A 12,338-nucleotide genomic window follows, 5' to 3' on the forward strand; every position below is an offset into this window, starting at 1 on the left:
TTGGATCCAATCAAATAGCTTTTTTGACTAAAAATTTCCTCCCATACATCCCACTAAATTACCTGAAAATAGCAGGGAGTAGTGTTGCCAATTTTGCTGTCTGCAGCCACCACCCCAAAACTGGCTCCAGAGGGCTGGATATACTTTTGGGTCCCATGCATGGAGAAGAAGTGTGTCTCGTTTGTACAGCAGACTCTTTACATTCAACCCACCTTATAAAAGACACTAAAATATCTAAAGGTACTTCATTTGGTACATCTCAAAATAAGATGTATATTAAACATCTAGTAAGACGACTAGTAAGTCAGAATTTCAAGTTATGTGGATGGCAAATGTATGTGCCACAGGTTGTCCCACGGCAGACGTGTCCTCATCCCATGGATAATCTTGGGGAAGGGACAATGTGGGACACAATGAATTGGCTCAGGTAAACATGTGTGACCCCACTCTCCTCTCTTATATGATTACAACTGGGAATTTGTAAATATCTGAAAGTAGCTTCTTTTGAGTATCTGGAGCACATCATGAAAGATGTGGGTATAAAGGACAATCCTTTATTTACAGTGGTGCCTCGCAAGACGAAAAGAATCCGTTCCGCGAGTCTCTTCGTCTAGTGGTTTTTTCGTCTTGCGAAGCAAGCCCATTGACGGCTTAGCGGTTTAGCGGCTTTTAGCGGCTTATCGGCTTATCGGATAAGCGGCTTAGAAAAAGGGTGGGGGAAGCAAGCCCATAGAAAATTCGTTTTGCGAAGCAAGCCCATAGGAAATTCGTTTTGCGAAGCACCTCCAAAACGGAAAACTCTTTCGTCTAGCGAGTTTTCCGTCTTGCGAGGCATTCGTCTTGCAGGGCACCACTGTATTTATTTATTTAATTTATATTTTACTAAGAACTCTTCATCCGGGGTCTGGTTAACACAAATAATGTTTTGTACATTGAGAGCAAAGATAGTTTAGACTACAGTGTTATTCCTTAACTTTTGTAAACAGCAGGAAGTTAATTTAACTGATTTCTACTTTAATGAAGCCAGCATTACAAAGTTTGACCTTGATAACAGCTTCAATTCCTGCAGCTTTTAAGAACCTACTGATTAAAATAACGCAATTTAAACCAGTTTTTCAGCATATTCAGCTATGTGGAAGTGCCAATATTCTGTTCAAGGCTGATTGCCAAAGTACATTAATTGCTATCACAGGGAAATATCAACATTAGACAACTGTTTTCCTTTATTTGAGAGGATGATTGCATAGAGATGAATTATATCACTGACAAGCCAACACAACAGAGAAACCAGGAATATAAAAGGTAAAGTTTGAGGGTCTTGAACTCTAGAGCCACAATTCAAAGACTTGAACTACTAGCGCCTGTCCAGTCATGTTTGGACTCATGCTTCTGAGCAGCCACATCAACACCACAAAGTAAGCCTCTCCTGAAAGAGCCTCAAATAAGGTTTGTAGAGGAGCAATGAGGCCTGTTGCCCCCCCAAGTACACCCCCAAAATGAACACAAGCCATTGGACATTAGTTCTCCGACTTGTTGCTTAGGCCTCTGTGTCAAATATTGCTTATTATCACAGAAACAACCCATAGCAATGAAGGAAAAGCATACCTGGCAACTGATTGACATTAGATAATAAGCACCTTCTTATAGGCATACCAAAAGACTTGGAAAATAATATCCATAAGTAAGTCACTCTTAGAAAAGTAATAATAGTAATTTTGTTTCACTATCATTATACACAGTAATTATTAAACTTTCTTCAAGGCTATGATGAGCGAAGCCATTTACTTTCAGAGACTGCAAGGATGATCTCATTAACCAAGTTTACTCTGGAGTCACAAGAGATTGTAGACAAATTTCACGTGAATAGAAGAGCAAAGGGGTTCTCCTGCCCCTTCATCCTATCACATTCCCACCACTGCATCCCATGTCTTTCTTGAGGGTTCCCTGACCTTCAGGAAAGTTTTTTAGGGTGATACATCAGAGAAGAAAAAGAAGGAGACTTCCGGGTTAGCGCCATCGTCTAATGGCGGATTCCCTCCGAGCTCTGGAGGGAATCGGCTCAGTAGGGATCGGGTTCTACCACGCCGGCGACGCGGGGACCCTTAAAAACCACAGGCGCGGATGCCTGTGGACATGGTGACTCGGTGGGCACCATTAGCGCCCTCCCGACCCGCGAAGGAGCCTTTTTAAAGGCTACGGAACGGGGGCTGGGGAGTGGCGCGGTGCTGAGAGTCCTCTGCTTCCCCTGCTGAGCGAAGCCGCATGCCATGGACGGAGAGCACTGACTTTTTCCCTTGAACATTCGGATTAAAAGCAACAACCCGTGAGTAATACAGAAATTGGACTTAAAAAAGATCTTTTTTCTTTAAATTCGGTATGACCGGGGAAGGGGTAAAAAGGAAGTCCGCCCCCCCCCCGCCTTGCAGACAACCTAAAGCAAGGACCAGAGAGCTAAAGTTGAAAGAAGTATCTTTGTCCCTTGCGGAGAAAAACTATTAATTTCATGATTGGACACTACAATTAATTTTTGCTGGAGGATAAGAGTTTGTTTGGAAAGTTAAAGTGCAACCCCCCGGGACCCGGGAGTGATCTGTGAGAGAGCCTGCTGAAAAGATACAGACTTTGACAGCTGTCAAACTAGCTGTCAAAGCTGGGAAACAAAAGGAAACGTTGTTTCTGGTGACTCTGCCGGTTAGATTTTCTGTAATTTGGATACAAATTTGCTGGAAAAAAGAAAAATAAGCTACATTGGACTTTTGGATTGGAATTGGAAAGATACTAAGTAAACAAAATCCCCCTAGAGGGGAGTCTTGGAACATTGCAAGAAATGGCTGTAAGTGGAAAAATACTGACTGAGCTGAATAGGAAATTTCACCTCCTGGGAAAGCTCCTGGAATTACAGGGAGAGATCAAGGACCAGGCTAATATTTTGACTACAAGGGTGACAACATTGAATGAAGCCGTAAACAAACTTGCTGAAACAGGACAAGTCTTTGTTGTGGAGCCAAAAGACCTTGAAGCTGGAATAGAAATTGCTGCAGTTGGGCAGACATATGAGGATTTGATGGAAAATTTGGTGGAAAATGAAGATGAAGCTATAATGTTGTGGAAGATCAAGGCAGATCAGAGGCCTGTCAGCACAAGTGAGATCAAGATGGAAGTTGGAGCTTTTGGGACATATAGTTTGAAAAAATTTAAAGAACTAAATTTGAGCTCCACTTTTAAATCTAGAGACTGGTTTGGAAGAAAATTGGTCATTATTGGGACAGATCTTCCTCGAGAGTTGGTGTTGAACACAAAGGATGGTCAAAAAATCCGGCAGAGTGAAATGGAAAGAGTTTTAGGAGCATCAGAAGTTTGGGATCCAGGCTGAGAACTGATGGATTGACGGACATTGATTTGGGGATCAAACCGGGAATGGGAGGGTGGGATTTGGGAATCCAAAGGGTGTTTAAATATAGTTTGTTAAGTTTTTTTTGTTTTTCTTCTTATAACTTTTGCGATTTTTATGGAATGTAGGGAAATTGTGGAAGGGAAATTTGGGTCGACTTTAGGAAAAAGGTTTAAGATTAAGTTAAATTTGGGTTTTTTAAATTAATTAGAAATAAGGTTTTTAAAATTAATTGAGAAATGAAAGAAAGAAGAAAAGGAAAATAAATAGCACGAATAAAGAAATTATTAAGGTAGAGCAAAATGATAAGAACTTGTTGGGCAGATAACATAAATTGGAATGCAAGAAGGGGAGGGGGGGGAGGTCTCAGAAATAAGGTGAAAGAAGATAAGGTTCTTTAAATATTATGTGTCTTTTTAACTGTTTTTCTTTTTTGGATTTTTTTGTGTTTTTTAATTTTGGTTTTTTGTTTTGTTATTATATGGAAAATTTCAATAAACATTATTTAAAAAAAAACAGAGAAGAAAAAGAAGGAAAAGCCTATTGTGCAAGCAGCATTTTGCTCTTGGCAAAGTCTTTATAAAACCCACTCAACTCACTTAACTTATTCTCAGTAAATGTGTGTAGGACTGTAGCATTAGGTCAAATTAAGATTCAACAAATTAAATTCAATCAGACTTTCTTGCGCTAAATCTCCAAATGGAGTATAATGTTCCATTCAGTGGGTTAGGAAGGATTCAGACTGTTAAATTCCTCTACTATGATTACCTATTAAACCCAAAATGGCTTGGGTCCTGAAGGATTGCTTCTTCCTAATTCATCCTGCCCACACCTGAAAGGGCCTTGGGTGACCATGAAAGCCTTCTGGCATCTTGGCTCCTGGCATTACCCAATAAATTAAACTGTTTTTCTTTATTTCATTTATATGACAAATTTGAAGGGAGACTTGGGAGGCCACAAAAACTCTTTAGATGGTTGTTTATGTCACATAGGTTGTGGCTTAGCCACCTCCACTGTAAAGGATTCTGGGGGCAGCTCTAATCATGCTTAGGTCACAATATGAGAGGGCGAAACCTAGCATCACAAGCAGGATGACAAGATAAAGTGCCGTGCACCTGCTTGGGGAAACAAATGGTTTGGGCCAGCCTATGACCTTCCAAATTCATCAAGATGCTCCAAGCTACAGTAAATTTATCTGGAACAAGAAAATTAAATTCAAGCAATGATCATGCAGGAAAACTGGCTGGGGCCATGGGCTTCCCCACAAATGTCACAGCAGAGCAAGTGGCATCATCATCTGTGTTCTTCCTATCAGTTGCATGCTGTGTTCATTCCCTTGTGCAATATTTAAAATCCAGATTTTGCTGCTATAAAATTGCTAATCTGTTTTGTGTTATTGTTTTTACAGATCTTCATTAACATCCCCAGATACTGAAGTATTATAATGGTACTGAAGTCTGCACAGGAGTGTCATCTGGCAAGATTAGTGTTTGTATTTGAAAGAGCTCTATTAAGCCATATTTCTGTATTAAGCCACTCCTCTATTAACACATCCTTCACTTCTAGCTGAATTACCTAGTTTAATTTAAACAACTAATACAGATCAACACTATAACTCAGCTTTAAAACTAATATATTACCTTGCTCCCTTAAAAAAGAGTTAAAGAGAGAAGTTTTAAACTGCTTTAAGAACTACATCTGCCTCCAAGCTTCCACATATTTGTTTCACAGGTTGTTTTTTTTAAAGTGTCTTCTTTTTAAAAGTATATAGTACCTTCTCTTACTGCTGAGTGAGGAAAGCCCCTAACATGTAAAGAGAGATGTTCATTTTAGTAAGCCTTAGACACAAATCATACACAACACTGGAACAAATATGCTGTAAAGAAAGAGATGTGCTGATATTGTCCCTTTGCGGGTTAGCACACTTCCTTACTTCTGTTGTTTTGGCATTATCTCCCGTATCTGTCATTTTCACTGGCGTTGAACGCTGAGATGCAGCCCCCTCATCTTCTTTATCAGTTCCAGAATCATCCTCCGAACTGCTAGACACGGCCTCCTCGCTGGGTGGTGGTGGAGCACTAGCAGCCGTTTTGCGCTGAAGCACCGTTTCTTCTCTGTTGCTCTTGTTCCTAAACAAAATTGGAATTTATTACACATAATGATATCTCAAGAAAGAGGCAGTTCAATTTTATCACCATTCCCTTCAAGAGACAGAAGTGAAAGGGCAAGAAGAGAGAAAGCCTCTTCTTTTCTCAGGTATGAAAGTCCAAATGGTTCCTTTAAGAGATCGGGAATGGGATGCAAGATCAAGTGTTCCCTCCTCCCTTCAGCAAATTCTGCCTCCCCATCCTTAGCCACAGTTAAGCATTATGGGTGCAAATGTTGCAAATGTTGTTGTCATCACTGACCCTAACAGAAAACAATATATCCAGGTCTTGGTGAAGGCCATTAGAATAAATTTTAAAAAGAGAGGAGGGGGTCTGAAGGGAAGGGGGCGACCTTTCAAAGCATGCACCCTTGCAGCCCACCTTTGTCATAAGCACAGATAAAGAGACCAGGAACATTGTGTCTCCACCAACTCTCAGTCTTATCGCAATGCTGCTTTGAAAAATGCTCTATGGATTCCTCTGCTATATATGCTACTTTCCATTTATGTCACAGGCCTTTGGGATCTCTAATTATCTGTTATACTCACTAAGTAGTATCCAACAGTCATACTCAGAGTAGGCACAATGAAATCAATGGAATGAAATAAATGGGTCCTATTGGTTTTAAAGGATCTACCCTATTTCAGTCCAATGGGTTGTATCCAATGAAGTTGTCCCATTAGCACAAGGATTTCCACCTGAACAATGGGACTTTCTTTCTCTCTTATCTTTCCATGCACCCCCAAATCTGATCAAGAGAGTTGGGGGGAAACCCTGGAAAAGATGGAAGGCTGGGTGAGCAGATCAGGAAGAGAAGAGGTAGTAAAACTGATAGAACAACTCCACTGGATACAAACCACTAATTTGAAATTGATTGCTTTAAGTATTTAAATCAATGGATTTCAATGGAGCTAACTCTGAGTAACACTAGATATCATCCACTGTTCTCAACTATAACCACAGTTTATTCTGTCCCCGAACGCTTGGGTCTTCCTGTCATTTTGACTAGGACACTGACTACGGCATCTTAAACTAAGGTGCAAAAACATTAGAATATAAGCACCTAATTAAAACAGCTTTAATGTTCTCCCTAACGTTCTTAGGGAGAACTCTGCAAGCAAACCCAGTACGAAGGTGGCTTTCAAAAAGCTTTTCTAGAAGCACTGAGTCACTTTTTAATACCTCTAGTCCAGTCATAGAAAACTATAAATTGCCAAATAGTGAAGTAGCTTAATGGCTCCAAACCAGGTTCAGAACATTTTGACACTTCGAGTTTTTGAAAATATGGATCAAAAGCAACAATTTGGAGTCTTTGAGCTATTTCAAGGAAAAGAATGTGATTGATCTATTATATTGTTCAGGTACAAATGTTCACTTTAGGATTCCCAGCACAGATAGCCTTATTGATCTCTTGCATACATTTAAGTAATTTCTTTCTTAGAAATATAAAGCTTTTGTGTTCTGAGCAAATGGATTTTTACAATAAAGAATGATGAGAAGAATGAAGAAATAAAAATCTACACTCAATGCTTTTTTTTTTAAAAAAAAAGTTGTTAAAAAAGTCAAAGAGAACAGAGCAGAAGAACCAAAGACCTCAGTATGCAATCAGAAGAACAAGTTGTCCTATAGGTTGAAGCATGCAAATAGTCAGATACAAAGGAAAGGATTTATTTCATAAATCAATACAAGTGCAAAGATGTCTCAGCACAGCATTCAAATCTGTGACTTGAACTGCACTGGTAACACGAAACTTCAAATACACTACTGCTATAACTGCTGTTCTTGCAGAAATAGATCATGCTGGCAGCTTCTGCTTCTTTATCTGTGGAAAACAGCTGTGGCATATGAAGATGTCCTCCTAGCTATGTCAGGGCTGCTGCTCATTGAGACTAAGATAGGGCAGGGTGGCAGTGAGAGTGGGGGAAGCACCAAGTTGGAGGTGGCATTGGACGCAGGTACATATGCCTCTGCGTCCACTGATGCCAACCTAGTACTCTCTTGTTCTCACCCAGCCCCAGCTTGATCCTAGCCCTGACGAGTGGCACTGCCACTGTGGCCAGCAAGGCAGGGCAGTAGTGATGCCTTACTAGTGGAAATTGACCTTTAGGTCCATTTGTATGCAGTAAACCACTCCCTAGAATCTAACTAAAATTACATCAAAACTTTAATTAAAATTAAGAGCAATTAAAATTACTAAGGAAACAAGAAGGGTATCGGAACTGCCTTTTCTTGGCAGTCAGAGAAAGGGAGGAGGAGAGGAGAGCAGCAACTCATTGCAATTTACCTTTTGTACAGGGAACAACCTCAGCTGTTTGTAGATAGATGGCCAACTATATGTAAATAAGGCAAACAAGATTTGGGGGGGGGGGTCTTTCCTCCCTCACTCCAAACCATCCTTTGTAAAACTAATATAGTGTCTATAAATTATACACACGCAAAAAACATTTACTGGTTTGACTCAAGAAGGTTAAACTACAGATATCATTGTATTAAGCCCCATATTAGTTAATATTAGGTACTAAATAAGTTTCTGCATTCAATTCTTGATTTTCTTCTTACCCCAAAACGGATTTTCCAGTTTCATCAGGTTTACGTACAGTAAATGGGCTGGGATCAATGCCAACATTCTTGGGCATAAAATCTCTGAAGGGTATAAAGAATAAAGAATCAAATATAACAAGTTAACAGAGCAATCCAAACCTTAGGTAGGCGGGGGGGGGGATGACAGAAAGGTCTGCTTCTGCAGCTCTGTTGCTAATACTGGCCAGAGCATAAAATGGGGGTGGGGCAAGGCAAAAACTTGCTTCATGCTTTACCAGTCAGTATAGTGATTAGGCCTGAAGCCATAAATTGATAGCTGTGGGATTGCTCAGCCCCTTCTCTGGAAAACCTCATTTCAGGGAAGTCTGCCAGTAGTACTTCTCCCTGCCCACACTTTCGGCAGACAGAACTAGGTCGACACCAGCAGTGACACTAGTAATTTTATACATTTTTAAACTGGTGCTCCTCTATCTAATGTCAAAAGACATATGTCAAAAGCTTCAGAATCACATTTTTATTGCAGATTCGTCCATCATATGAAAGATACGAAATCTTTTGTATTAAATGCCATTTTAAGGCTATGTAAGGAAAGTTTTTCTAAAAGAATTCAATTCAGTTTTGTTTGTAAAATGGAAAGGCTGAATCAAAATTCTATTATCTTGAAAAATAAAACATACATACCGGATTGAATTTGTCATTGCCAAGCAAAAAGTGTCATCAAAACTGCTGAGTTCATAAGGTCGAAAAAATTCATTATGAATGTCAATCTCTTCATCATAGTTATGAAATTTCTTCACTATTAGCTTCCTTCTGTTTTCAGCAACAGACATTGCTAAAAAAGAAATGCAGGTAAAGTGAATCTCTTAAATACTGTATCATCTATTGCTAAGGGGACTCTTTCCCCCTGGAGCCCTCAGAACATCCTCCCTAACCCTCTGGAGCAGCGTTTTCAAGATGAGTGGGGGGACAGCAAGAGGTGTCAGGAGAAATCATCTTCTCCCCCATTCCTCTAGTGGAGTGGAGTGGAGTGGAGTGTGAATGCCATCCATGTATAGTTTGAATACAACCCAGTGTATTAAAAACTAATTTTCTATAGAAGAACGGCCATGTATAGTACAGTAAATACAGTGGTACCTCAGGTTACATACGCTTTAGGTTACATATGCTTCGGGTTACAGACTCCGCTAACCCAGAAGTAGTTCTTCAGGTTAAGAACTTTGCTTCAGGATGAGAACAGAAATCGTGCTCTGGCGGCGCGGCAGCAACAGGAGGCCCCATTAGCTAAAGTGGTGCTTCAGGTTAAGAACAGTTTCAGGTTAAGAACGGACCTCCGGAACGAATTAAGTACTTAACCCGAGATACCACTGTACCTCCATGTGTGTTTGCAGCAAATCTCTTGATCCTTAAGTTAACAGGTACATTATTTCACTTTTCTATTTTTATTCTAGTAATTGTGTCCAATTAATGTTACTATTATGTAAGCAAATTGTGTTCATATTTAAAAATAAAGGAAAAACACACTTTCTTGTATGTATAACTGACCTTCATCATAAGGCATTGGCAAGCATTCCAGGACACCTGGAGTCCACCAGAAAGTGTAGCTTTAAGTATGGAACAAAAACAATAGTTTTAAAAATCCAGTGAGTTATATCCAAAAGATCCCCCATTCCATCAAATGCTCAAACCCTTTCTCCCTTTTACATAGAACAACCTCTTATAACACCTGCATCGTGCCTCTTCTTTCTTCCTGCAAATCTCTTCTCAAAGCGCATTTGCCCATGCAGTATTTAGGAAACCCTCTAGTTCCTGTGCCTTGCTTTAACTAAGCCTGAGCATGTTTAACGGAAAGAAGCATGCTCTTTTCCTGATTACACCTCTGCTTCCACTTGCTGTTTCCCTTTGTTAAATTTTATACTATCAACCCTCCATAAGATGGTGTAAGCTAGAATACACATTGACAGAGCAAAAGAAACAACAGGAACATCCCGACTAGATCAAACCAACAGTCTATCTAGTTCTGGATCCTGCTTCCCACAGAGGCCAACCAAAAGTCTATGGGACATGAGAGCAATAGCTGTGGCCCCATAAGCAACTGGTATTCACATGCATGTGCCTCTGCTACCCAAGAAAATACATAGCCAGCAGCCATTAATTGGCTTATCCTCCGTTAATGTGTCTAATCCAGCTGTCAAAGTCAGTGGCCATCATTGTATCTTGGAGTAGACAGTTACACAGCTTTAACTACATGCTATGTGAAGATGTATTTCCTTTTGTCAGTTTTATGATATCCTTTTGGAGCTGGGGCAACCAGAATTGTGCATAGTACTCCTAGTGCAGTTGCAAATACCAGCAGTTTTGATCCCTTTCCTAATGATTCACCAAGACTGAATTCTCCTTTTTCATAGCTGTCAACATATACTAGGGAGCATTTTAATCAAGCTCTTCACTCTGACTCCAATATCTTGTTCCTAGGTAGATAACATTAACTCAGATCCCTATCTGCATATCTTTAAGAGGTAGGATTTTTTGCCCCAATATGCATCATATTATACTTTACAGGAAATCGATCTGCTATTTTATTGCCCACTCACCAAGTTTGCTTTTGGAGATCTTTGCAATCTCTATTATTACCCTGAGCTATTAGTGCTATCAGCAAACTTGACTACTTTGCTACTGACCATTAACTCCAAATAACTTATGAATATTGGGGGACTCCACTTTTTACATCCCTAAACTATGAGAATTGTCTGGTTATAATTACATTAACTACATCATAAAATCAAACTTATGTTATGTTAGAAATTATTATAGTTGCCCAATTTAAACATTTCCAACCATAATCTCTTCTTGAGACATAGAACACGGAATTAGAGTTTATTGATAGCCATGTGTGCTTTTGGAGCTCTTTCTGCTATAACCAGCAATGGAAATGCTAGTCACACACAAGGGAATATGGATTGTGGTCCATGTGTCTATTGCTCTACACATAACGAAATTGACTTCAACATCCTGCTGTTTGTTTGACTGAGGAATAATTTGATCTGGTAACCTAGGTGTGAAAAGATAAAAAACCCTTCTTGGCTAGAAGAGTTTATAGTCTCAGCCGTGTAACTGCACTTTTATGAAGAATTTTCTGGAGTCTGCAAGGGCAGCATGGCTATATTGATCTGCACAATCAATATATATTGGTCTCAAAAGCTCATACACAGTTGGAGCTAAAAAGTCAAGACCTACAAATTTAATAGCAGTTTAAAAAGATGAAAAATCAAAGATAATAGCCAGAAACTTTGCAATGTCATACGGTGCTTTAAACCCTTGTCAACTCAGTATGACTACGGTTTTAGCAAATGGAGGTTCTGCCTTTTTAAACCCTTGTCAACTCAGTATGACTAAGGTTTTAGCAAATGGAGGTTCTGCCTTATGTTTAAATTTGTGTTGTTTTTTTTATTAAGAATTACTTGACAAACATAGTGGCAATATTTTAATTTTTTTAATGTAGAAAACACAACTGAAGATGGGCCAGTAGCCTGTAACTGAGATCATTTTGTTACAAGATGTAATAGTAACTTTTAGTTTAGGTTGAGGATAAAGGGAACACGTGTTATCAAATGAGACTACAAATCTAACTTAGAACTTAACCTTTGGGGTCATGTGGAACAATATTTAACTGCTTATTGAAAGCAGGGAACAACACTGAAGACAGCAAATCCTTCCAGAACACAAATTGGCACAATGATTCATCCTACTATGAAATATGAGGTTAAGTTGATTCAGCACCTTGCTAGCCGTATTCTATATAGATGTGGAGATGGTGAACAGAAGAACGCTACTCATTCATTTTTATTTACATTGTCAACTTTACAAATCTGACAACCTAAAGTGGGGCACAACAGATTGTCTCCTATACTACCCTTCCATGACTGGAAAGAGCCCTTCAATTGAAAAGGAGTATTTGATCTAGCAGGAGCCTCTGCTAACTGAAGAGGAGGGTGAAGGTGATTTTCACCAGTTCTTCTTTCTTCTTTTGTACTATGGGAAGAGGGTAGAGGTGTACAAATGGTTTGGTATATGGTCACACTTCTCCTGAAAGACCAAGTCATGGACTCTATGCAGTCTATGGAAGCACAGATGGTGGTGATGACTAAGAGCATCTTTTATCAGCTTATGCTGATACTTCAGCTGCGACTCTATCTAGAAGCAGTGGACCCTGCCTCAGTTATTCATGCTCTTGTCACATCCATACAAGACTACTAATGTGC

At 39.6% G+C, this 12,338-nt stretch overlaps 1 protein-coding gene across 1 annotated transcript in view; it reads right to left on the reverse strand.

The window, feature by feature from the left end:
• FIG4 (FIG4 phosphoinositide 5-phosphatase) overlaps window positions 1-12,338 on the reverse strand; it is a 63,512-nt gene that overhangs the window by 9,247 nt on the left and 41,927 nt on the right. Inside the window, exons 17-20 of the mRNA XM_079971611.1 lie at window positions 9,622-9,680; window positions 8,761-8,911; window positions 8,098-8,181; window positions 5,325-5,520 (exon numbers count right to left, since the gene is read on the reverse strand). Of these exons, the coding sequence (XP_079827737.1) occupies window positions 5,325-5,520; window positions 8,098-8,181; window positions 8,761-8,911; window positions 9,622-9,680 (490 nt within the window). The remainder of the gene's footprint in view (window positions 1-5,324; window positions 5,521-8,097; window positions 8,182-8,760; window positions 8,912-9,621; window positions 9,681-12,338) is intronic.

The sequence above is a fragment of the Podarcis cretensis genome (assembly GCF_951804945.1).
Source record: "Podarcis cretensis genome assembly, chromosome: 3".
NCBI lineage: Eukaryota > Metazoa > Chordata > Lepidosauria > Squamata > Lacertidae > Podarcis > Podarcis cretensis.